Source organism: Taudactylus pleione, unplaced genomic scaffold, assembly GCF_031769625.1.
Source record: "Taudactylus pleione unplaced genomic scaffold, aTauple2 ptg000041l, whole genome shotgun sequence".
Taxonomy (NCBI): domain Eukaryota; kingdom Metazoa; phylum Chordata; class Amphibia; order Anura; family Myobatrachidae; genus Taudactylus; species Taudactylus pleione.
The window spans coordinates 17483070-17509254 of NW_028284443.1; the positions used below are offsets into that span (position 1 = coordinate 17483070).

Sequence of the window (26185 nt, forward strand, 5' to 3'; positions counted from 1 at the left end):
CAAGTTTTGAAGAAATTGCATTTTTGGATGTCACACTTGCATTGAAGAACAATAAATTACAGACTAGCTTATTTTCCAAACAAACAGACAGAAACCCTCTGCTTCGGGCGGATAGCTTTCACCAACAAGCCACAATCAACGGATTACCTTTTTCCCAACTACTAAGGGTTAAAAGAATAACAAGTGACCTTATTACTCTCAATAGGGATCTTGACAACATGATGGAAAAGTTCAGGAACAGAGGTTATTTGGAGAGATCTCTAAGACAAGCTCGATTAACAGTGGATAAAATCCCTAGGGCTAAGACCCTGGAAGTGGCCTCCCCCAAAAAAACAGAGGATGTGTTAAATTGGGTGCACACTTACAACACTGCACATAAAGAAATCAGGAGCCTCAGTATGGATCTTTGGCCGATTATACAGAATGATCAAGACATCTCAAGCCTGGAACGGTACCAAGATCAGATCCTGTTATGAGAGGGAAGAATCTTAGGGAATGGCTGGTACACACAGATGTTACCAACCAGATGAAAGCGACTAAAAAAGAAACACAAACAAACCGATGGCTGCTTCAAGTGCTTAGGCTGCATTTCCTGCAGTCATATGACAATTGGAAAATACTTTTACCATCCACATTCTGGGTATAGGTATGAGATAAGGCACAGATTGACATGCACAAGCTCCTATGTAGTATATTTGGTTAAATGCCCCTGTGGACACTGTTATGTGGGCAAAACCATACGCCCATTTAAAGAGAGAATGGCTCTCCATAGATCCGCCATAAGATCAGCCATTAATGGCAAAAGAATTGATCAACCCATTGCCCGACATTTTGCGGAATATAAACATAACATGTCCAGTTTCCGACATATGATTATTGATCATGTCGCTGACGATGGTAGAGGAGGAGATCGACATAAGAGATTATTGCGTCTGGAGACCAAGTTTCATACACTTGACACAGTGAAGCCCAGGGTCCTTAATGACCAGTTGAACTTGAATGTCTATTTATAACTATTTATAATTGATGTACTTGGTTGGTTATGAGCTCCCTTATCTTCAATATATGTTTACAGATTTTACTTCCAGATCCTCCAGTGATTTTGCCATGGTTCCCATTGAATTAGATGGATTTACATGCGCCCATATGTAATTTCTAATGTCTTAGTATACATATTTTTCTATGTATAGTTGTGCATTTTGACATTCACCGGTCCTCATATTGTTTTACTTATGTGTCTCCCAGATTTTTATCTTGTATTGTTTATTTTCTACATTTGTTTATTTTTCATAGATTGCTTGTTCCATTCCACTCTGCAGGCGTCTGGTCACCGTGGTTACCATCCTGTCAGCTGAGCATGGGGGCATTACCGGGCTTCACCGGAAGTCCTATATGCAGCGCGGGAGGTGGACGGCAGGGACGGACAACTGGACAGATGGTACTTAAGGTAAGCTTTTGTATCTATGTGTTTGTATTATGTAGCCTGACGAAGGGAAAATAAATCCTGAAACGTTGCAGTAACTTCTGCGTGGATCTGTTTATTTACCAAGTACGCTGAGTGCCAACCCGGAAACATTGGCTGCACTTCAGCATCCAAAGTGCACAGTCCAGTGTAGTAACGCCAGTGTCAACTCACATCTCAGCATCATAGTGCGCAATCTGATGCACCATAATTAGAGACTTTACACCCCAAAGGCTGCATCTCCTCCTCGGCCCACAGGCCGCAAACAAGCCAAAATATCCCAGCCCTCAAGGCTGCCACACAGCCCAAAGGCTGCATTTTGTCCTTGGCCCACAGGCTGCAACAAGCCAAGATATCCCAGCCCTCAAGACTGCCACACAGTCCAAAGGCTGCATCTTGTCCTCGGCCCACAGCCCTCAACAAGCCATGGCATTCCAGCCCTCAAGACTGCCACACAGCCCAGAGGCTGCATCTGGCCCTTGGTCCACAGGCCGCAACAAGCCAAGATATTCCAGCCCTCAAGGCTGCCACACAGCCCAGAGGCTGCATCTTGTTTATGGCCACAGGCCGCTACTTGCCAAGGGTTCAAACCTCAAGGTAGCTACACGGCTCAAAGGCTGCACCGTGCTGAAACTTTCTAGGCAGTGTCCGCCTAAAGCATTGTTTCTCAGAACTGTGTATGACTCAAATCTGCCAGACTAACCCTCTATTCCTAACATTATCACTGGCCTAAAAAAATTATAGAGGATTAGTCATGGAACCCGGGCAGAATCTGGCACAAATTCTGGCAGCCCAGATTCAGGTGCTTACCCAAAAAGTGCAGGAACTTTCTATTACGGTTGAGGAGATGCGGGCTGCACCCACCCATCCAACGGTTCGCGAGCCCAGACTTAATCTGCTCGACCATTTTTCGGGGAGTCACAAGGACTTTGTCAATTTTAAAGATAGTTGCAAACTTTACTTTAGGCTCAGGTCTCAATCTTCAGGTTCTGAGGTCTAGCAAGTTGGGATTGTGATTTCCCTCCTGCAAGGGGACCCACAGAATTGGGCATTCGGTCTCCCCTCCACTTCTGCAGCTCTTCAGACCATGGATTCCTTTTTCTCGGCTCTTGGGCTATTATATGATGACCCAGACAAGACAGTCATGGCAGAGGCTAGCCTTTGGTCCCTGAAACAGGAGAACCGGACAGTGGAGAATTACTGTACAGAGTTCCGGAAGTGGTCCATGGACTCTGGATGAAACAATCCTGCTCTGCAGAGTCAGTTCCGATGGGGCTATTGGATCAGATCAAGGACATCCTGGTTCATCATCCCTCTGTAGACACAATGGATGCCCTTATTAGTTTGACAATCCGTATTGACCGACGTCTCTGGGATCACAAGTTGGAGAAGAATCTGCCATCTCAAGCTCCTCGTTCCCCTCTTTTGGTCCCTTCTGTGGAACAGGAGGAACCCAAGCAGGTGGGAGCTTTCCGTCTTCCTGCAGAAGAAAAACAGAGGAGGTGCACACTGGGACTGTTCATGTATTGCGGATGTAAAGGACATTTGGCCAAACTTTGTCCCATCGAGTCTGGAAAAGGCAAGGTCTAGATGGTTGTGGAGAGTTGCATCTAGGCCTTGCATTCATCTCTCCAAGAAATTCAGTCCTTTTCCCCACCTTGCTCAAGTCTTTGTACGGCCAGGTTTCAGTCTCTGCCTTTATTGATAGTGGGACCGCAGAGAATTTTATGGACTAGGCATTCTTTGAGACCTTGGGTTTTTCTTCTGAACCTCTGGATAACACGGTCGCAGTCGTTGGTCTCGACAATGAAACCACGATTGGTCTCACTGCAAACAATGAAACCACGATAGTGGTCTCTAACTAGGGACCGCTATCGTGGTTTCATTGTTTGCAGTGAGACCAATCTGAATCATATGGGGCTACGGATATATACTATAGTTTCAGACATTATGTGCAAATAAAATGTAAGCCTATGTAATGGCATTCAGCAACAAATGATAACTAACAATTAAACTCCATTACTGTGACATCAAAAGAGCCAATGTTCAGTGCTTGTAAGATATTATTGTTTGTTACATCTTTATTAAAGGACGATTGTGTCACTGAAATAGAGATAAAGTAGCTATAAAATTATAACAAGGTGTCTTGGTTGGATACTTGGTTGGATACTTTCATTAACACAGGCTCAATTATTGCACAACTGTAACATATATGATATTATGGGACGTACAGTTTTGGTCTGAACTTGTAGTAATACCTCATATGATAAACATGCACATTGTGTCCCTTTAGAGATATACAGGTAACAGTGTTGCAACTGAGGAACATAAGTGACAATATGCTTATGTGCTTCTCTGCAATTGAGTAATATAATATAAACGTAGTATTGTATTTATTAAATTTTCCAATAGTTCTGCTTTTACTCTACTGTGCAGTAATTCACTAGTCATTATATACACACACTACGTCTCACAATAATAATGGGACACAGAGATTAATACAGCCATTCATACTTTAATTTTCATTACTTTTTTATTGTTTTATTTAGCTGATTTGAATACATTTTGTATTATTACTGATATTTAATAAAAGTTATGTTTTAACATTTATATACCTATAATAACAATACTGTGCATCCAAACGATTGGACTACTTTTTTCTTTTTGTGCTTTGTCCTAGATTGGGAACAATCCACATCCCTAAAGGCCATTCAGCGGTTCCTTGGATTCTCAAACTATTACCGCTGATTCATCAAGTCCTTCTCAACAATCGGCTCTCCTATTGTGGACTTGACCAAGAAAGGGGCGGATATCTGTAATTGGCCTCCCAAAGCCGTGCAGGTGTTCAATCATTTCAAGATGGCATTTGTGTGTGCTCCTGTTCTCTGACATCCCAATCCCGACCTTTCTTTTGTGTGGAAGTAGACGCTTCTGAGGTTGGAGTAGGGGCCATTCTTCCCCAGAGGGATTTGGAAGACAGTAAATTACATCCTTGTGCCTTTTTCTCTCTGAAATTTCAGTCAGCAGAGAGGAAATACAAAGTGGGCAACCGAGAGCTTCTGGCCATCAAGTGGGTGTTCGAGGATTGGCGACACTGGTTAGAGGGGGCTAAATATGTGGTGTCTGTATTGACGGATCATAAAAATCTGGCTTATATTGAGTCTGCCAAAAGATTGAATGCCAGACAAGTGCGATGGACCTTGTTCTTCACCCGCTTCAATTTTACCATCTCTTTTTGGCCTGGGTCTAAGAATGTGAAGGCAGATGCCCTTTCTCATAGTTTTGCTGTTGACCATTGTCCTACTGATGGAGAGGAGACCATCTGCTTGGATTGATTTGGCCTTGACGAGAACCTTGGCAGACTCTCTTAGACAGTGTCAGTCTGAAGCTCCTCCAGAAATGACCCGAGGATTCATTTTTGCTCCAGAAAGATCTCACAAGGCAGCTCTTAAGGATTTCCACTCATCGAAGGCTGTGGGTCATCCAAGTGTCACCAGGACTCTTGAACTTCTTTCCCGCTCTGTCTGGTGGCAGTCCATGCCTCGAGATGTTCATGAGTTTGTGGCAGCTTGTGATGTCTGTTCTAGAAACAAGACTCTCCGTACCTCTCCTGCTGGTCTGTTGTGTCCATTACCAACTCCTCTCAAACCATGGACACATATCGCAAAGGACTTTGTGATGGATCTTCCATCTTCTTCCCACTGTATGGTCGTCTGGACCATTGTCGACAGATTCTCCAAGATGGTACACTTCACTTACCCTCAACCAAAGAACTGGCGGTTCTTTTTGTTCAGTATCTCTGTTGCATCATTGCCAAATGTCAGAACAACTGGGTATCTCTTATGCCATTCGCTGAATTCGTCTACAACAACTCCTGCCATTCCACTTCCTCAGTATCTCCGTTTTTCTGCAATTTCAGGATTCATCCCAGGAGCAATTCCTTTGAGACTTCATCAACCATAACTCCTTCTTCTTCATCTGTCTCCAGGTTATGGTGGGCCTGGAAGAAAGTTCATCAGTCCCTTCTTCAGGCGTCTGCTCATTCCAAGATCTGGGCAGGCAGACATTGTAGGCCTTGCAGTCTCAAAGTGGGGGACTTGGTTTGGCTGTCCGCCAGGAACATCAACCTGCGCCAGAGATCGCAGAAGTTGAGACCCAAGTTCATCAGGCCATTCAGAATCATTGCTCAAGTGAATCCTGTGGCTTTGCAACTAAAGTTACCAAAGTCTCACAGGATAAATAACACTTTCCATTGTTCTCCTCTCCACCAGATTTTCTCCCAAATATTCAGTCAGACCTCCACCAGTTCTTGTACAGGGACACCAGGAATTTGTTGTGGAAAAAATCTTGGACTCCAGAATTTCCAGAAGCTGTCTCAAGTTCCTTGTGCACTGGAAAGGGTACGGACCGGAGGAGTGCTCCTGGATTCCGGAAAGATTGTTTCATGCTCATACCCTGGGGAAAACATTTTTGAGAACTTTCCTTACAAACCTGGGTCTAGGGGTTCCTTAACCCCTCGTCAAGGGGAGGTACTGTCACTTCGCCTACCTCCTGTCTGTCATTCTGGTGCTGATCCAGATTGGCTCCTGAGTCCATATCCTGCTGCTGTGAACACTGCTCCGATGCTGGTGATAGCATTGTCACGTGTTTCCAGTTGTGCCCAGTCTCATGTATGTTCAGTCGAGTTCCAGGTTCCAGTTTGCCGTGTCAATTGTTTGCTGTTTATGTCATCTAGGTGGCACGGTGTGCATCTCTGCCCTCAGCTGCTAGTGTCATCCCAGCGGCACAGAGTGCACTCACATCCTAGGGCACAATCCAGCGTCCAGTGGCTTGTGTCAACCTGGTGACATTAGCCGCATCTCAGTGTGCTGAGTACGCAACCCAGCGTAACTACGCCAGTGTCAACCCAGCGACATTGGCCGCACCTCAGCATCCAAAGTGCGCAATCCGACGTACCAACGTCAGTGTCAACCTGGCGATGTTGGCTGCACCTCAGCGTCCAAAGTGCGCAGTCCAGTGTATTAACGCCAGTGTCAACCCGGCGACATTGGTCGCATCTCAGCATCATAGTGCGCAATCTGGCACACCATAATCAGAGAATTACAGCCCAAAGGCTGCATCTCTTCCTTGGTCCACAGGCCACAACAAGTCAAAATATCCCAGCCCTCAAGGCTATCACACAGCCCAAAGGCTGCATCTCGTCCTCGGCTCACAGGCTGCAACAAGCCAAGATATCCCAGCCCTCAAGGCTGCCACACAACCCAAAGGCTGCACCTTGTCCTCGGCCCACAGGCCGCAACAAGCCAAGATATCCCAGCCCTCAAGGCTGCCACACAGCCCAAAGGCTGCATCTTGTCCTCGGCCCACAGGCCACTACAAGCCAAGATGTACCAGCCCTCAAGGCTGCCACGCAGCCCAGAGGGTGCATCTGGCTCTTGGTCCACAGGCCGCAATAATCCAAGATATACCAGCCCTCAACGCTGCCACAACTAGCCAGCCCTCAAGGCTACCACACAGCCCAAAGGCTGCATCTTATTTATGGCCACAGGATGCTACTTGCCAAGGGTTCAACCCTCAAGGTTTCTACATGGCTCAAAGGCCGCACCATGCTGAAACTTTCTAGGCAGTGTCCGACTAAAGCATTGTTTCTTAGTACTGTGGGCCTGATTCAGAGCCGCTCGCAAAAAGCGAGCGCTCGCTCTGAATCAGGGCGGCCGCATGTTTTTTTGAAACCAGCCTCCTGGCCGCTCGCATATCTGTGGGTGACCACCCACAGCTTTTGCGAGCGGCCAGGTGATGGTTGCGATGGTCGCGACCATCAGTCTTGCGATGAGACCCTTGTTGAAGGGTCATATCCCCGCAAGCCCCAGTGAGCTTCTGGCTCTAATAGAGCTGGAAGCTCACCACTGACATCACTCGTGATGTCAGTGGGGCCGCCCCCAAATAGCAGGTGTTCCTTCGGGAACACCTCCGTTTGGCAAGCCACCCCCCCTGACCCGCCTACCAAACGGGGCAAGCTGTCGATCAACATCGACAGCCGCCCCTTTTGGATGTGAGCGCCAGAGCGAGTGATTTCTCGCTCACTCCGGGTCTCACGCATGTGCACTGCACGGCCATCAACCCGCTTGGGAGCGCATAGCGCTCGAAAGCGGGTATGAATTAGGCCCTGTGTACAAATCAAATCTGCAAGACTAACCCTCTTTTCCTAACAGATATGTAGATGTAGGAAGCCCCCAGATAGTAAGAGACAATAGCTAGATAGATACATGTAGAAAGCCCACAGAGAGTGAGACACTGTGGATAGATGTAGAAACTCCCCAGAGAGTGACAGAATATGGATAGATAGATGAATGTAGAAAACCCCCAGAGAGTGAGACACTGCAGATAGATAGATAGATACATAGATAGATAAACTCCCAGAGAGTGAGAGACTATAGATAGATAGAGATATAGATAGATGTAGAAACCCCCCAGATTGTAAGAGACAATAGCTAGATAGCTATAGAAAGTCCCCAGAGAGTGAGACACTATAGACAGATAGATAGATAGATAGATAGATAGAAGTAAAAAAAAAACCAGAGGGTGAGAGACTGTAGATAGATAGATGTAGAAACCCCCCAGAGAGTGAGACACTGTAGATAGATAGATGTGGAAACCCCCCAGAGAGAGAGAGAGAGACTACAGATAGATCACATACAAAACCAAAACTTACTTCCTCTGTAGGATCCCTCCTGAGTGGGATCTCTGGAATCCCTGAGTCAGGACTCTTCCCCACACTGCGTGCTCCTGCCTCTGAGCTGCATGCCATCCCTTAGTCAGGTCAGCTTTCAGTTTGTGGTCAGTACTGCAGGGCCGACTTCTGGTAGATGGGACAGCACAAATGGAGATTGGAGCATTTAGTAGCACCTGGCAGTACTGCACTCAGCAGTGACACTGACAGCATCTCTCTATGCTGCGCTCAACTGGCTCATATGAGCCATCCTCTGGTCGGAGCTGTAGATAGAGTGTCTGTCAGCCAGTACTGATAAGGGGGGTTTCTGGCAGTAACATGCGGTAAGATAAATGGCCTGTGAGGCACTGGCTAGTGTCAGAGCCAGATTTACAGATACATATATAAACCCAAGGGTTCATGTGGACATTATACAAAGGTGCTGGAAATTAATAGTGCTGGAAATTTGGTTTGTTTTGATCAGAGATGTGCGGAAAAGGTAGACTCACCTGCCATACACTTTTTACTACAGAGTTTTGACTATAAAAATTATTAGAATAATATAAAGAAGATATTTATAGTATTTTCCTTAATTTTTTCTTATCATTTTTATAGTCAACACTCTGGAGTATACCTAAGTATGAGAGGAAAGGCTCTGCCTCATATGATCACACATCACTTGTTTCTGGGTACTCAGAAACCACCCCTACATGCAATACTGTAGAACATATTCTGAGGTCAATATTAAGTACTTCTACCCATCTATGATTCTATCACTAAAATAACCTTATTTTAATAAAACTCAATTTTTTTGATCACACATCACTTGTTTCTGGGTACTCAGAAACCACCCCTACATGCAATACTGTAGAACATATTCTGAGGTCAATATTAAATACTTCAACCCATTTATGATTCTATCACTAAAATAACCTTATTTTAATAAAACTCAATTTTTTTAATGAAAAATTCACTCATTAAAAAAATTTGCTTTAGGGACCTTCCAGGGTTAAGGGCCCTGAAGCTTAAGCTTCATTAGTTTCATAGTAGATCAGCCCTTGCTGGGGCACTACTACTGGGGGCACTACTACTGGGAGCATTAGAGGGCATTACTACTGGGGGCACTAGGGGGCATTACTACTGGGGGCATTACTAACGGGGGCATTACTACTGGGGGCACTACTATTGGAGGCATTACCACTAGGGGCACTGCATAAGGGGCACCACTCCTGGGGGCACTGCATATGGGGCACCACTACTGGGGACACTGCATAAGGGGCACCACTACTGGGGGCTCTGCATGAGGGGCATTGCCACTGTGGGCACTGCATAAGGGTCACCACTACTGAGGGCACTGCATAAGGGGCACCACTACAGTGGGCATTGCATAAGGGGCACCACTACAGTGAGCTTTGCATAAGTGGCCCTACTGCTGTGGGCATTATGTGTAAGGGGCACTACTGCTGTGGGCATTGTATAAGAGGCACTACTAATGTGGGCATTATGTGTATTAGGGGCACTACTGTGGGCATTGTATATAAGGAGCACTAATGTGAGCATTGTGTAAAAGGGGCACTACTGTGTGTCATAACATGAATAAGGGACACTACTATGTGGTGTAATGTGAATCAGGGGCACTATGTGCGGTGTAATGTGAAGATTGTGCTACTGTGTGGCGTAATTTGAATAGGGGGATACTGTGACCATGCCTCTTTCTTTTCAGACCATGCCCCTTTTTGCGGAGCGTGCCTACGGCACATGCTGTCCCTTTAATAAGATAGCGCTGAGGATGGAGGGGTGAGTTCCACCACATCTCTAGGACCACTTTAAGGAGCAATTTAATAAAGCTTGGAGAGCAATAAAATTGGAGATAAATAGCACCAACCAATCAGCTTCTGTCACTTTACAGGCGGTGTTTGAAAAATGACTGTTAGGAGCTGATTGGTTGGTGCTATTTATCTCCAATTTTATCTCTCTCCAAGCTTTATCAAATCTCCCCCAATGATCCCTATGGCTACATGCATTTTATGGAAAGTATCAGTGTGTTTTCTTCAACAAGTAGATCTTACCAACTGCTCTGGGCTCATTTACATTTGGATGTAAGTCAATTTTATAACACGCCCCTCAGATGCAGCAGTACATGCCCACTTTAAAGCGCGCTTGTAGGTGTTGCTTTCACATATTTACAGACACTTGGTACAGCGATGGGCACGAGATTCGTGCCCAGCTTTGCCAACCTCTACATGGGGGTCTTTGAGGAGATACATGTGTGGGGGGCGGGGCTCGGCTCGAATCTCGTGCTCTACGGTCGTTATATAGATGATTTATTCTTTATTTGGGATGGGGATGTAGAATCACTCACGTTATTTATTTCTCAGCTTAATTCCAACACTTTTAATTTAACATTCACTAGCACTTATCACCCTTCAACTATTTCCTTCCTCGATATCACCCTTTCTATTGAGGATGATAATATTCACACCAAAACTTATAGAAAGGATGTGGACACATACAATTTTCTTCATTTTAACAGTTTACATTATAAGCCTTGGATTAACAACATCCCCTATGGACAACTTAGGAGGATGCGTCGCAACTGTACAAGTGACGCCATTTTTGAGAGTCAATCTGTGGATATTCTTGAAGCTTTCAGAGAAAGAGATTACCCTGATACCCTTCTTAACACAGCACTCGAAAAAACTAGATCACTTGACAGGAAAGAGCTGTCAGCTTCTAAACTAAGATCCGATCCTTTTCTAGCTCAGCCTAAATTTATATCTAAGTTTAACAATTGCTCTAACCAAATTAGGAATATTAGATCTAAGAATTATCAGATTGTATTATTAGATAATAAACTCAAAGAGCATATTGCGGCAGATGCCTCAGTCATCTTTAGAAAAGCAAAAAATCTGAAGGATATATTGGCACCGAGTTTCTTTAGAAAAGATCCCATAATCACCAACAAGATGAATAATAAGGGCGATTGGCTGAGTAATAAACCTAAGGGCTGTTTCAAGTGTGGTCGGCCATCCTGTATCACTTGTGACTACATTACAAATAGGTGCTGTGAAATTGTATTAACAAATTCTAATGAAAAGTATCCTATAAGAAGTTTTATAAACTGCAATACAACATACGTGATAAATATGCTGGAGTGCACTTGTGTATTGGTAGGACTATTAGACCATTAAGGTGTCGTTTTTTAGAGCACAGGAGACTTATCATGAAGAAAAGTATAATGCATAGTGTCCCGAGGCACTTTATGAATATACATCACTCCAATCCTAAAGATATTAAAATTACAGGAATTGAACATATTCCACAAACAGCAAGGGGTGGTGATAGGTTTCAGAAACTTTGTTTAAGAGAAAACTACTGGATACATAAAATGGGTACACTTTCTCCTGAGGGGTTTAATGAAAATATTGAAATAGATTGATGAGTACACTGTCCAGTAATGACGACTTTTGTTAATGGCTTTTTGGATCATTAGGTAGATGTATAATAGGGGTGGGTGGGACTTGATATCGGGGACCCTCTGTCCGGAGGGATCTGAGATCTATATTTCCGCCACCCCTTATGTACTATGCCCTCCCTACTTCATTACTAAATTTGTTGTGCATTGTCCTTTCCTTCAATATCCATTTGATGCTGAAATATAATGTTATCTTTTCTTTTGACGCCCCTGTACAGTATTATATATTGTTATGTGTTACCCATTAAGATATATATTGAAGGCTACTATGCTTATATTTTGAAGACTCAAATAAACTCTGAGGGTGATTGTTTCAGATTATACATATATGTACTAACTGGAGATATATATTTATTGGGATTTGTAGGAATTAGTCGCCATAATTTCATCTTTATTATATATAGCGATCAAGATGCATTCTGATACTATCTTATAAATTACAATTGATCATTTTGTTATAAGAATCCTCTGTAAAAATTTACATAGTGTCCTTATGATTTATATGGGGTGAGTCATGCATTATAATGGTATACTGGGTCCAATACGTCATATGATCTTATATTTATATATTTTTTGATATTGATTGTAGATATCCATATCTTTATGAATTTTTCAATACATTTATTTTTTAGTATTTATATGTCTGGCTATAGTCTGTTATGGGTTATATGATCGAGAGATTAATCCACCATAATCAGTTTTATATTAGCAGTGTCATATCTATGTTATGTCTAATTACTATCTATTATTGGTAGATTATTTAATTTATTAACATTGTTATATATTAATATATGTTGGTCGTGCTTCTATACACATTTATTATTTATTGTGTGGTTTCATGAATATCTTTTTCTTTTTTTCTCTCCTTTAATGCAATGAGATATAAATGTAGTACGTGTAATATTTAATGTCACAATGATCAGACTAAATAACTTACTGATTGATTAATTGATTTTTGTAGAATCACCTGTGTTAGCAGGTATATAAAGGTAGCATGGAGATCTCCCTATCACCTTTGATAAAGTCACATGCTAAGTGATGAAACGCATTAGGCGGGACTATCTCATCATTCAGTATCCACTGATACACAGTTGCTTCCTGTGACTGTCTGCGCTCTGAACAGATACATGCTCCAGCGCTGTGTCCAGGCTCATGCTCCGGGCGCCTGAGACACATAAGAGATCATTGCAGCACGCGGCACATGGCACGCGGATCGGCTTTTCAGTCCAGTCTGATACCAGACAACATACTCCTGGAGGAGGTGAGGTGAATAAAGGGGGCCCCCATTCTCTACAGACCGTGAGTACTCACAGTTCCTCCACCTATGGACGGTCCGTGTCTAAGTTTTTACTTACAAGCCTTGGCTGGAGACATGATTTAATCAGCTATACGAGCTGTATCCAATTTCTAATTGCCTACAAAGCACATACCACTTTGCCTTGAAGGGCTGTATTTATTGCAAAGAGAACTATTTTTATTTTTATTTAATTTTTCGATTAGCGGTGGAAGTGTTAATAGGCACAGTTTGAAATACATGCTTCGGAATATGTTAATAGGAGCCGACATCACATCTTGATTTAATCTACAGAGATTGTTTATTGAAAGCTGGAAGGAAACATATATAAAACATATATATTTTTGGACAGACTGTCTGATTCCCATAAATATTTTTCCTTATATCTTCTGGATATCCAGCCACATTTATCTGCTACAGCACTAGCTCAGAGGAGCATGAAGTTATTTTGTATCAAAGTTTAACACAAGGCTACTTATGATCTGTAAGGAGCACAGTGTTCAGGTATACCAATAATTGGGGTACACTCATGTCCAATTATTGGTTTACTGTTTGCGTTTTATGTATTTTTTGAATGTTATTTATTATTTTTTCTTTCATTGTCTAGATTATTGTTTTTATGTATTAGTATTGGCTAATAAATGCTTACTTTTATACATCTCATTGCTAGGTTATTGTCCTTAGTACACTATTTAAATACATATCATTCTTTATTGTGTTTACTGGAGTTAAGCGCTGAGTTCTTGTCTTTTTCTATATGTTTTCACAATCTCCCTGAAATTATTTTTCAAAAGTAGGCAAGTATGGACGGTATCTAGGAGTAATCATATAAAATACTGGATCTGCCTGAGTCTTTGCAAGTGAAATAGATACAAGCTGAATCCCTTTAAAATATTAATGTCAGACATATAATTGAAGAACATCCATGGGGCAGGTATGTTTCATGTATGCCCCCTGCTATAAACAACTAACGTTAACACGCTAACTGCAATGTAGTTATTTTATAATAAGGTATTATTTATCAGTGGGTTTGGGTATAACTAAAACACCGCTCACGCTCAGTGATGCTCAGAGAACTGTCTACAACAAAATGTCGCCTGTCTGGCAGACAGGAAGTTACAGCTGTCTTTGAGGACTTGTTGCATAAACTGCTTAATGCTGTGAGCAACGTAAGCGGCTTGCGCTTGTAGTAACGGAGCTAGGAGTGGGGCGGGCTTAGTAAAACGGCCAGCCGGGGCTGTGTTGTGATGTGAAGCACTGGAGTGGGTAGAGAGAGTGATAATCTCCATGGGATCTAGCTAGTACGCTGCTGGTGCCGTCCTGCTCTGTCTCTATAGACACACGGGTTATCTAGATATGTGCAGGTCGTAACCGCGGCGACTGCTGCCAGTGTCAGGAGACCTTTTCGGAGATGAAGAAGATCTTCGGCTTCGGGAAGAGGAAAAAAAGTGGCCCTTCCCTCAACGCCTCGGAGACCGGCAGCGTGCATTCAGTGGGCTATGAGCTGAAGGATAAGGACCTGAGCAAGGTGCACCGCGCTGCCTCCTCCGGGGATGTGGGCAAGCTCAGGCAGCTGCTGCACAAGCATGACATCAACCAGCTGGACAAGGAGAACAGGTGAGGGTGCTAGCATGTCGTTTACTTACTGACTGTATATCGCTTATTACTGGCATGGTCAAGCTTGGGCATGCAAGAACCAGCTTGTCCTGTAAGCTCTTAGGGTCGTGGAACTATATAGTGCAATTTTGCATGGAGGCACGCTTGTCATTGTAGTTCCACACCAGTTGATGAGCCACAGGTTGCCCACCTTTGGTCTATGCATGGAGAACTAGTCACACTGACCAATAAACTCTTCTTAGGACAGTGTGTAGGATCTGATACTAAGGGCCCTATTTAACAACGAAGCTAAATCCCAGCGTCTTATTTTGTTTAGTATTGCAGTGATACAAACAAATATGTCACTGTTATTCATCATCACTTACCTCTCCTACGAGGACCAGCAACGTCCCCTTCTCAGCGACATTCTCTGCTCAACTGCCGGCAACCTATCGCCACCAGTGATGGCTTCTTTGTCATGTGCATGCGCAACAGTCAGTCTCCGCATGTGCCCAACAGTGCCTGGAAGGCTTCACTGAAGATGGGGAGAGCGATGCAGTGACAAACTGCAGTGATCTTAGATTACCACTGTTTAACTATTGAAAGGATGGCATAACCCCTTTAGTGAGCGGGTCCAGCCATTCACACCGGACCCGGGTCTTCCGGCATTATAGTGGATACTTGGAAATGATTTCTTCTCCAAGCGCTACTGAAGCCAGCCAACCTGCTGGTTTGAGGCATGACCCAGGTCGCGCCGTTTACAGTGTACCGTTAACTGGTTCTTTCCCAGGTTATTGTGGCAGTGGAAAAGGGATATTCGGTAACTGACACTCTAGAAAATGTTCATGTGAAACTATTTGGCTAAGATCTCTGGAGCCTGGTAAAACTACCTTCACCTCAATGACTACAGAGGCTGAAAATAAATCCTATTAAATTGTAATCTGATTACATTCTTATCCTGTCTGTGCGGCTCCATGTCTTTTTGCTGTTCTTACAATTTGCTTTTCGTAGTGCCATTGCTATAACTTAAGTGTGGCAACCAATACATTCCTTTACAGTTCCCCTACATCAGTGGGACATCTTCAATTTACATACTGCCATGGTAACCTATACAACCTCTTTTGTTAACTACAGTATGCTAGGCGATAGTTGACGTGTCAGACAGTGAAGGTAAACTAACAAATCTAATCAATTGCTTTGTGTTATCACATTCCAGTGTATCCCATTCTAAAGAACTCCTCTTTGTGATCTTTTGAGTTGTTCATAAAAGTAAATTTGATTGTCAAATTTTATAGGGGATAATATGTATATATATTTAAATAAGTCTATAGTTATATAAAAAAAAGTTGCTTATTAACAGAGTAATAGCTCATCTTTGTTAAATAAGATTATATTTTGGCATTTGTATGTGAGCAACAGATGGGTCTGCAGTTTTTGTAAGACATAGATTGTCTTGGAATTATCCTATTAGGTCATGTAAGCAAATGTATGTCATATTCTCTATTATTTTATATGGCATACATATCTCTCACTCTCTCGTGATATTATTATTACCATGGATGAACAGCAGTAGTCTCAGATGTTTGTGATAGTGCCCTAATCTCATATGTACCAGTATCCAGAGCTACCACTCTGAGATAGTGGCATAATCTCATTTGTACCATATGTGGAGGTGGTGTGCCACACATTAATTTGTGGCCCTATAGCTTTTATAGCTTTGCTTGATCTCTTAGATAATTAGGGACCACTTACCTGGTTTGTATATTGCCATGTTTAGCCATTGTGTTAGATTGTTGATGATGGTTTTTTTTTTTTTTTTTCCAATGTATCACTTTTTCTATGCTCCTGAAAAGCTGTGAAGATCGACAATCTAAATTTAATTCCAGTTATTTATTTTTACACAGACCTAGGGTTCCAAAGGATTAAAACAACAAAACTGAACTTTCATATGTTTGTTAGAGGAACATTAAAAGCAATGAATTTCCATGTTCTCTTTAGTCAATTCACAGAAACTGCATAGTGTTCATTCGGGATGTAGTTATATTGCCGGTGGATGGGTTGCCGGCCGTCAATATACTGACGCTGGAATCCCACAGCCCGGCATAATGCCGACACCGATATCCCGAAGGACAACAGGATACCGGCATTGGCATCCCGAACCGCCACAATCTTGATCGTCCGGATGGGTAAGTATTGTCCATTTACCCGGGGAAGGTGGGTTTAGGTACCCCCTGGGGGGGGAATTAGGACTAGCCAACCCACCGGGAGGGGTGGGGTTAGGCTGCGGGGTGGGTTAGGCACCACTGGAGGGAGGTTAGGGTTAGGCACCCCCCAGGGACGGTTAGGTTTAGGAAGCGGGAAGGGGGGGTTAGACACCACCAGGGGGGAGATTAGCGTTAGGCACCAAAGATTGAAGGATGGGGGGGTGGGATAGGATACTTACCACCCTCTGTTGGGATCTTCATCTGTTGGACTTCTGGGGTCCGTTCATTCTAGCACCCTGCACCTGTCATAACCCGTGCAGTTCCTTTTTTCTGCCTAGGGTGTCTCACACTGCTCTGGTGCTTCCAGCACACACTGGTCTGTATCTCAGCAGTTTGTGCAGAAAGTGGCCAAAACTATGGACAATCCTCCTGACCATCCTATAATTTCTGCCGGAGGCTCCCTCCTCCAACTCGCACAATTTATTGATAGTTTTTTGCAAGAAGTGGTACTATTTATTCCAAGCTATTTGATGGATACAGGTAATTTTTAGAGTAAAATTAAAAATATTAACAATCTTCTTGCTGAAGCCCTACTAGTATCTTTAGACGTGTCCTCACTCGATACGATTATCCCACATGAAAAGGGTATGTCAGCTGTAAGAAAGCTAATGTCTGAGAAGTCTATGCAGGGCCCACTTTTAGAGATTATAATGGATCTGTCGCGTCTAGTACTCAAAACTAATCATTTTATGTACAATGAGGAATAATTTATGTAAATGTCGAGACAGCGATGGGCTCGAACCTCCGCCTACACCAATATATTTATGCATGACAATGAGGAGACAACATCATGCAGATGTTTGGAAGTGATATCCTCTATTATAAAGAGATATATTGACGACTTGTTCCTTATTTGGACAAACCGTCTAGGATTTATGGTTGATTATTTGAATGTGTTTGATCCTGTATGGTTTACTGTAAAATCTTATATGAAATCCATGGATTTTTTTGGACATAACTGTTTTTAGGGATGGCAGGCCGTATGGAACAACCCTATTCCATAAAGACATGGACAGAAATACTGTACTCTGTGCAACAATCCACTATCCGCTCAAATTTACCGACTAGCTTACTGATTTCACCATTTTTACATGTTTCGCAACAATACAGATATTGATACTGCAGAAATAAAAATCAAAGAGATGTAGGAATGTTTTAAAAAAGATGATACTCAAGTGGCACCATTGAGGGCTGCTTAACCAGAGCAAGAAAAAAAAGCTGAGCAAGAAAAAAAAGCTGATTTAGGATGCAAATACTTAAAAACTGGATGATCTTTGTAAGCTGGTTTGAGTATATCATACAAAATTGATGGGGCCCACCAGTATTGGTTTGTAAATGGTTTGACTATATGTCCACTAAGAAATCCATCAAGAAAAATAGGCATGTGGTTGCCTCAGACCTGATCTTTAAGGGTACTTTTAAAAATGTTGTTTTAGGATAATTTGTGCTATTGGTATTTAATATCGTGAAGTCTGATATGTGAAATAAAAAAATACTTCTATAGTACACAACAAATGTTGTTTTATTTTTTAATGCATAAGAGTACATATATTTGTCCAATACAAGCTATAAAATAGAAACAACCGGGTTGTATTTATAAAAACCATGACATATATCTATACACACAAATATATTAATCCTAAAAAATTTATAAGACTGGGCTAATTGTATAATGATCACTCATAGTAGCCAAATTTAATTTATGTAACTTTGTAAGGATATTGTCCTCTTTATATTAAGTGAGAGTTAATGTTCACCTGGCCTCTCAATTTTCACCTGTTTTTCCACTGAAAATAGATGATATAATATGTGGACAACACAGATGATTGCTTTCAATGGATAACATATGATGATCTTCCTTTATACTGTTAAATTCTCCACTTGTATGGGGTAATCGATCCCCAGTGAATAACTAATATCCAGATGTTTAAAGATAGTAATTCAAAGGGAGCCTTGTTTGTATGCCATGTTACACGGATCAAGTACTGTACAAAGCTGTGAATGGCTGTGCGCAACAATGAAGCCACGGCTCTGCTCTCACCTGACGTCCGGCAACGTCATTCCACACATCAACCACGTTTGACTGTCTCTGTTTCACGGTTGTTTCTATTTTATAGATTGTATTGTACAAATATACGAGGTATGTCTATTAAATGACGAGACTGATTAAATAACTCATCCTTATTTATCAGTATTACAAATCTAATGTTTGTCCCCTTCAATATACTCCCCATTTGCACTAATACATTGCTGTAGTCTTGTTTTCCACTGGTGGAAGGCATGGAGCAAATCAATTTCTGTTAGTTGTTTCAACATATCTGCTGTTTTCTTCTTTACAGCATCAACTGATTCAAAATGCGGCCCTTTAAGCACTGATTTAACTTTTGGGGAAAGATAAAAGTCGCAAGGTGCTAAATCTGGCGAATATGGAGGATGTTCAAGTGTAGTAATGTGATTGTCGGTCAAAAACTGCTGCACAGAAAGTGCTGTGTGAGCAGGCGCATTGTCCTGGTGAAGAATTAAACCATTTTTCCACAGTTGCGGCCATTTTTTTCTGACTCTTTCTCTCAGCTTTTTCAAAACTTCCTTATAATAATGCTGGTTAACTGTTATGCCTTCTGGAACCCATTCTTGCAAAATTACAACCTTGATAGCGAAAAAAACAATGAGCATTGCTTTGAATTTTGACTTGCTTTGACGAGCTTTTTTCATTCTTGGTGATTGTGTTTTCCAGTGCATGGACTGTGTTTTGTCGCTGAATCTTTTGTGCCACTCACACACATGCGCACGAGACAGGCAGTTATTTCCATAGGCTATAGTAAGAATTTGAAAACATTCTGTTGGTGTTTTGTGCAATTTTACTAAAAATTTCAAATTCACACGTTATTCAACTTTTAAACTTAGCATTTTTTCGGCACTCTACAGAAAACACAACCAAATAAAATGGCGACTCACAATCAACTGAACATCATAGTGTTGCTGCTTGTCATGCAGGTTCAGACAAGGTCAAGGTTACTACGTATGCAGTTAGAACCGATTCTGACTGCCTAGTTTACTAGGTGGAATCAGCCTCGTTATTTTATAGACATACCTCATATATACTCTTTTATGTATTAGAAAATAAAATATTTGTTGTGTACTATATAAGTATTTTTTGTTTCACATATCAGACTTCACGATACTAATAGAGCAAATTATACTAAAACAACATTACTCTGTTACTATACGCTGACCAATCAAGTCAATGTGTAGGAATAAATCTTTCTGTATGTTCACAAGCATATAGAGGTATTTTTTGCTGCTGGTTGTTATAAACAATTATAGAGTTTATATTATATATTCTTATAAACTAGCACTTGAACAAACTTTTTTTTTTTTTTTTCTTTTTCAAAAATTACTCTTCAAAATGTAAAACAATTATTCATGCACCCCACAAGTTGCTCAAGTGGGAGTGCTAAGACCTGTTTAAAAACCGCCAATCCAGGGTGCTGTAAATGACCAAACTGTTTTACATGTATGTCGTTGTTAACTAGCCCCACATTCCCTCATCCTCACAGTGGAAAACCTGTAAAGATTAGGCATGAGCTTCATTGTCTGATGGGTTATGTAATCGGTTTACTTGCCTGTCTATGTGGATTGGTCCATGTTGGACTGACAACCTGTTCTTTCTGAGAGAGGATGGCAAATCATTGCTGTGTTATCAGACAAGCACTCGTGTTGGGTGCTTCTGAACCAGTGGCTGTATACTTTCTGCAAGTAGGACATCAAGTTTCTGCACTAAAGTCATATTATTGACTGGGTCCTTAAACCTGTAAGAGGAGGAGACAGAGAACTAAGCCTGCCTAAATAGGAGGCAATGTGAATTTTTACCCTAGATACGGTAGCGCCAAGAGTCCTTAATGTGTACAACCCCCTAAATGTATTTTAGAGATACTGTAGTTGGGCTTGCCTGAGAGAGAGTTTTATTTTTTTTCCCTGTGTAGTTTTATATGTAAAGAATTACATCTATTTTTCAATCTTTCTATTTTTTTATTCAAATATGTCTTAAAAAAAAAAAAATAAAAAAAAATGTAAATATATAAAACTTAAAAATATCAATATTTATATAAAAAAATAGGTTTTGGGTACAATATATATGGTTTTGGAAGTGGTACTAAAGCTAATAGTATATAGACACTAGCTTCTTGTCTAGTCCACATTACCTGTAAATGGCACACACTGTTAAAAGTTTGCTACAATGGAATGCAGTCTGAGGGCCTGATTCAGCAAGGAACGCAGTTGCTAATACGCACGCAATCTGTCGATAGTTGCGTTCTGTGTATGCATTGCAGTCTGCGAGATAGCAATAGCGTTCGGTACTGTGATTGCAGAGGCTACGCAGACCCAGAGCAGAGTGATTGACAGGAAGTGCAATTTGTGGGTGGTGACGGGTTGGTGAGTGCAGGCGTGCCAGTGCGTTTCCACATTGTTGCATGGGCGTGCATAAATTAGCAGCCATACAAAGTGTGAGGCCTCATAGCGTGAGATCTTTCCTACATTAACTTTGCATATGGGTCCGATGTTACCGATTGTTTTGCTATGTTTCCCAAGAATACGGATGTAAGTAAGGGGAAGTGGGCATCCTTATGTCAGGCTGTGATCGCAATTCGAACCTTTACATATTGCCGCTGTTATTAGCAGAATTGCGATCCTTGCTGAATCAGGCCCTTAGTCCGCTTGTGACTCTATGCTAGGTTGATTAAGTTTGTTATTGAAGCCCATCGGCACTGGGGTATGACGTCTGCAAGATAGCCAAGATATCAAAGGAGTGGCTTCAGGACAATTCTGTGAATGTCCTTGAGTAGCCCAGCGAGAGCCCAGACTTGAATCCGATTGAACATCTCTGAAGAGAACTGAAAATGGCTGTGCACCGACGCTTACCATCCAACCTGACGGAGCTTGAGAGGTGCTGCAAAGAGGAATGGGCGAAACTGCCCAAAGATAGATGTGCCAAGCTTGTGGCATCATGTTCAAAAAGACTTGAGGCTGTAATTGCTGCCGAAGGTGCATCAAAAAAGTATTGAGCAAAGGTTGTGAATGCTTATTTACATGTGATTTCTTAGTTTTTTTTTTTTAAATAAAATTAGCAAAAATCGCAAAAAAACTTTACACATTGTCATTATGGGGTATGTGTGTAGAATTTTGAGAACAAAAATTAATTTATTCCATTTTGGAATAAGGCTGTAACATAACAAAATGTGGAAAAAATGAAGCGCTGTGAATACTTTCCGGATGCACTATAAATAAGAATTCTGCTATACTTTTATTATTGATAGTTTATGGACACTTCCGGTTTCAGGTAATGTGTTCCAGCAGGTGGAATGCACTTTACTTTCGGATGTCTTGCACACAATATATATATTAATCTTCCACAGCTTTCAAGGTAAAGCTGCCGGATCCGTAGTTAGTATCGAAAAAGTAAGCTAACACATAGTGACAAGGCGACCGGGCATCTAATCTTCTATATAAAATGAATTGGTCTGTTTGTATGTATGCAGTTATGCTTTCGGACACCCTTGCACCGATTTGGAATGAAACAAATGCTAGGTGGTCCATTTTGATCCTGCCCAAGTTTTAGAAGGGTCCCGGTCGGACCTTCCCGTTGGTGTACGCTGCGCAGAACTTTGACCCGGGGAGCCTGTTCTGCGTTTTCCACTGGATGGATTTGAATGAAAACTTTACAGAGGGGTGGCAATTGATCTGGGATGCCTATTGGAGTGCTTGGGGTCCCGATTGGGGAATAGCCTATGCCTAACCCTCCTTTTATCTAGTATCCTCTACATACACCCCTTAAATATGAGTAGTCCCTTAACTGTTCATTCACTATACGATTCACCCTATGTAGCCTAGTCTATCAAAATGTGAAGTAAAAAAAATTGCTTCTGGAGTAACGATGTAATCTTTAACATTCATATTTAATCCCTTTCAGGACACCTTTGCATCTTGCTTGTGCAAATGGACATCTGGATGCAGTAAAGTTGTTAGTAGAAAACAAGTCCAAGTTAAATCTTTGCGACAATGATAATCGATCTCCTCTAATGAAGGTATGTTTCCATGCCAATTGTTTGATCCGTCTCTAAAATGTACACTTATTGCATGTGGGGTGGGTTTAACTTTTTTTCTTTTTACTTTATTGCTAGGCTATACAATGTCAACATGAACACTGTGCTGCAATTCTGTTAGAACATGAAGCCGATCCTAATGTTGCAGATATCAATGGTAATGCCGCTCTGCATCTTGCTGCTCTTATCCCGTCTATGTCCATAGCAAATCAGATGCTCGAACATGGAGCTAAAATAGATGCTGTAAATAAGGTGAGCAATGCTTTGTTACATGGTCTAAGTCACTGTCCAAAGCTATTTGCACAAGGAAGGATGAAAGTTATAATAATCAAAGTGCATTTTAGTCTTTCAGGATCATATACTATTATATACCTGAGTGGAATTTAAATTTATTAGGAACCTGATGCTTCTTGATCTCTTTCCATTTAGAATGGATGTACGGTATTTTCTCATTAAAAAAGTGAAGATTTTTCACTTTCTAACTTGGAATGCGTTAAACCCATTGCTAAGGGATTAGAAATCTTAATCCTTTATGTTAAGTGTTTACAGACCTTTAAATATTTAATTATGTTATTTTTTTACTGGAATGTTGTGCGTAGTGGAAACGTGGGCTTCTAAAACTAAAATTCTGATTGCTAACAAAAAGGCAGCAAAAACCTTAGGGGAGGTTAATATTTACAGCTTACCAAGAGGGCAATTAAACCCTGTAATCGGTGACAGAAGATAAAACAAGAAACACTGACATTAACTCCAAAATACCATTTAAATATTCAAAAAATATCATAACAAACACATATATAATGATGATTGCACCATGAAATTAGCCAGTCTAGCACAAAAACACAAGGATCATATATATAGTGGACTGATAATGCCACTAGTCCTCAGAATCTCTTATGTTACTTATTCTTGCATCGTAGACTTGTATATTTGACGTGACACACAAAAGGGCCACGTAAAGTTGTGCATAAGAGAAACAGTTTTGCCAAAACAGACTCTTGTCAGGAGTTGGACTTGTTTGAAATTAAAGAATTGTTTTTTTCACATAAATGAAATCTGAAACACAAAATTTCAGTGTTTCCCTTTTTTTTGTTATCAGTAAACAGGGCTTACATCCATTGTTCTGGAGAAACCGGATACAATGTATCAATCTCTACATGGTATAAAATAAAGTCCATCGTTGTGACTTTAATACTATGCACTAGCGCCCCACCCCAGCTTCGCACAGGAACAATTTTGAATTTACGGCGTTAGTCTCTTTTTTTTTTTTTTTTCGAGCTCTTATTCCGATTTCTTTGTAGATAACATTAGTCGTCTTATCAACACGAAGAGATGTTGGGGTCTAATCAAAATGCTTATTTGTGTCTGTATTTAATTTTATAGCAATATCAACTGTAATTGTCATATATGTATTTTGCACTTATAGCTGTGGACGACACCCAGCAAACTGTTTTAGCGGGGCGCCGCCAAAAGGGGTAGGGCGCATTCTGCCCTTTGGAGGTCTGGCAGGGAGCGGCGCACAACTAAATCAGCCTAGCGGGAACGCTAATAATAATATGTTGAGTGGGGTGCACCACACTTTGCTTGCTGGATGAATGCACTGCGTACAATGGATACTGGTACTTGCAGATTGAAGTGCAGGAAAACAACTAGAAACCGGAACACACCAGTGAATAGCAGCCAGGAGTCAGTAGCACTTCACAGGAGTGAAGTTGTTCTGGTACTGGTCTGCTCACTGGAACAGTCTTAAATAGGATGCCCTATGTCCTGATAGGCTCCTTGGGTCAGCTGATCTTATAGCGGCTTCTAATTAATGATCAGAGAGTCAGCTGATAGGAATCAAGATTGGGGGCCAATGCACTGCTGATGTGAGAGATGATCTCAGAGATATTTGCCAATCAGTCAGGTGGCTGGCATACCAGACTCAATGTTTTCGGCGGCCATGGGCGTCCCCAAGACCAGGGAGCTGCAGCGCCGCATTCGGTAATGACGATTGAAAGCCCGATGTGTGACAGTATTCAAATGTTTTTAACACCTTTTGGGACAAGTGGCATGTTTGTAGGATATATAACGAAAAAGAAAGATATATTAGATCGGTTTCCAACATTGTACTTGGACCAATTTGCTGGTTTAGTATCTTTAGTATAAATTTCATAGTAGCCCCGAAATTGATAAAAGCAAAACTATTCTGTATATTAATTTTGTGAAATTCTAATACTGTACAATGCACTCCCCTTTTTATGACAAACGCATCTTGCACAGTAGCGCGCCCAAGTCCGCCAGTTGTGTGAAAACACAACAGCACCGAGGGTGACTCAAAATTGGTTTACATGTACTGCATCTGTGTCATTTTGTAAGGTGTGTGTTTTTCATTAGTTGCAGATTACCCCAGGAAATGAATATGCACAGCAAATAATGCACTTTGTATGTTGGGAAAAATGTTATCCAAACAAAGTGCTATTGTATTACCCTTGTTTTATAACCATGTCCGTCAGCATTGTCGAGCAGTAATAATGTAGTAACTACAGCAATAATCCTCATTGAATGGCAGTCTCTCATCATAGGGAAGAATAAGCTTTTGCTAAGGCTCATACTAAAGATCTTTTTTTTTTTTTTTTTAATATATGTTCAACCTTCCCTAGACCTCAGATGGTGATTCTACCCACAATGTGCCCATCTCTCTAAAACTGCAATGAAAGTTGGTTGCTTAAGGGGGGTATCCACTAGACGATAAAGTTGAACGATGACAATAAAATCGTTTGATAATCATTCGACAATTGTTCAATAATCGTTTGAAAATTTGGTCTTTTAGACATCTCTCATCGTTCAAACATGCTGGTCAACCTGACGATATCGTCAGGTTCAGCATGTTTGAAGATGATTGATTGTGCCTGCACTGAACGACATATCGTTCAGTGTGGGCACCCTGCAGTGTAGTTAACGATATCGTTATCGTTCAGTCTTTTCACTGTCGGGTAGTGGATACCCTCCTTAAGATGTCAAAATAAGGAGACTCTAGCATTTTAGGAAATCCAAATATCTGTTTACCTGCATCTCAGTAGTAACTGAGGATACACAACCTCTAACAGAACATTAGATGTTTGAAGCTGGCTATACTTTAACCATCTATTCAGTAACAAGTTTCTCCCACTACAACAAGGGGGCATTTAGTGAGCACAGTTTCCGCTTCCTGAGCTGAGAGAGCAGAGGCACCAGATTTGCAGGCAACAACTTTCAATTCCCCCTAAACATATCCATCAAGCATTATAGTAAAGATATTTTGT

At 41.5% G+C, this 26185-nt stretch overlaps 1 protein-coding gene across 4 annotated transcripts in view; it reads left to right on the top strand.

Moving 5' to 3' along the window:
- The first annotated feature begins 14142 nt into the window (after positions 1–14142).
- ANKRD26 (ankyrin repeat domain 26) overlaps positions 14143–26185 on the top strand; it is a 130111-nt gene continuing 118068 nt past the window's right edge. For all 4 annotated transcript variants that reach the window (XM_088457675.1, XM_088457677.1, XM_088457678.1 and 1 more), the window contains exons 1-3: positions 14143–14557; positions 22769–22883; positions 22980–23153. In XM_088457675.1, coding sequence (XP_088313801.1) covers positions 14352–14557; positions 22769–22883; positions 22980–23153 — 495 coding nt within the window. In that variant the 5' untranslated portion in view covers positions 14143–14351. The remainder of the gene's footprint in view (positions 14558–22768; positions 22884–22979; positions 23154–26185) is intronic.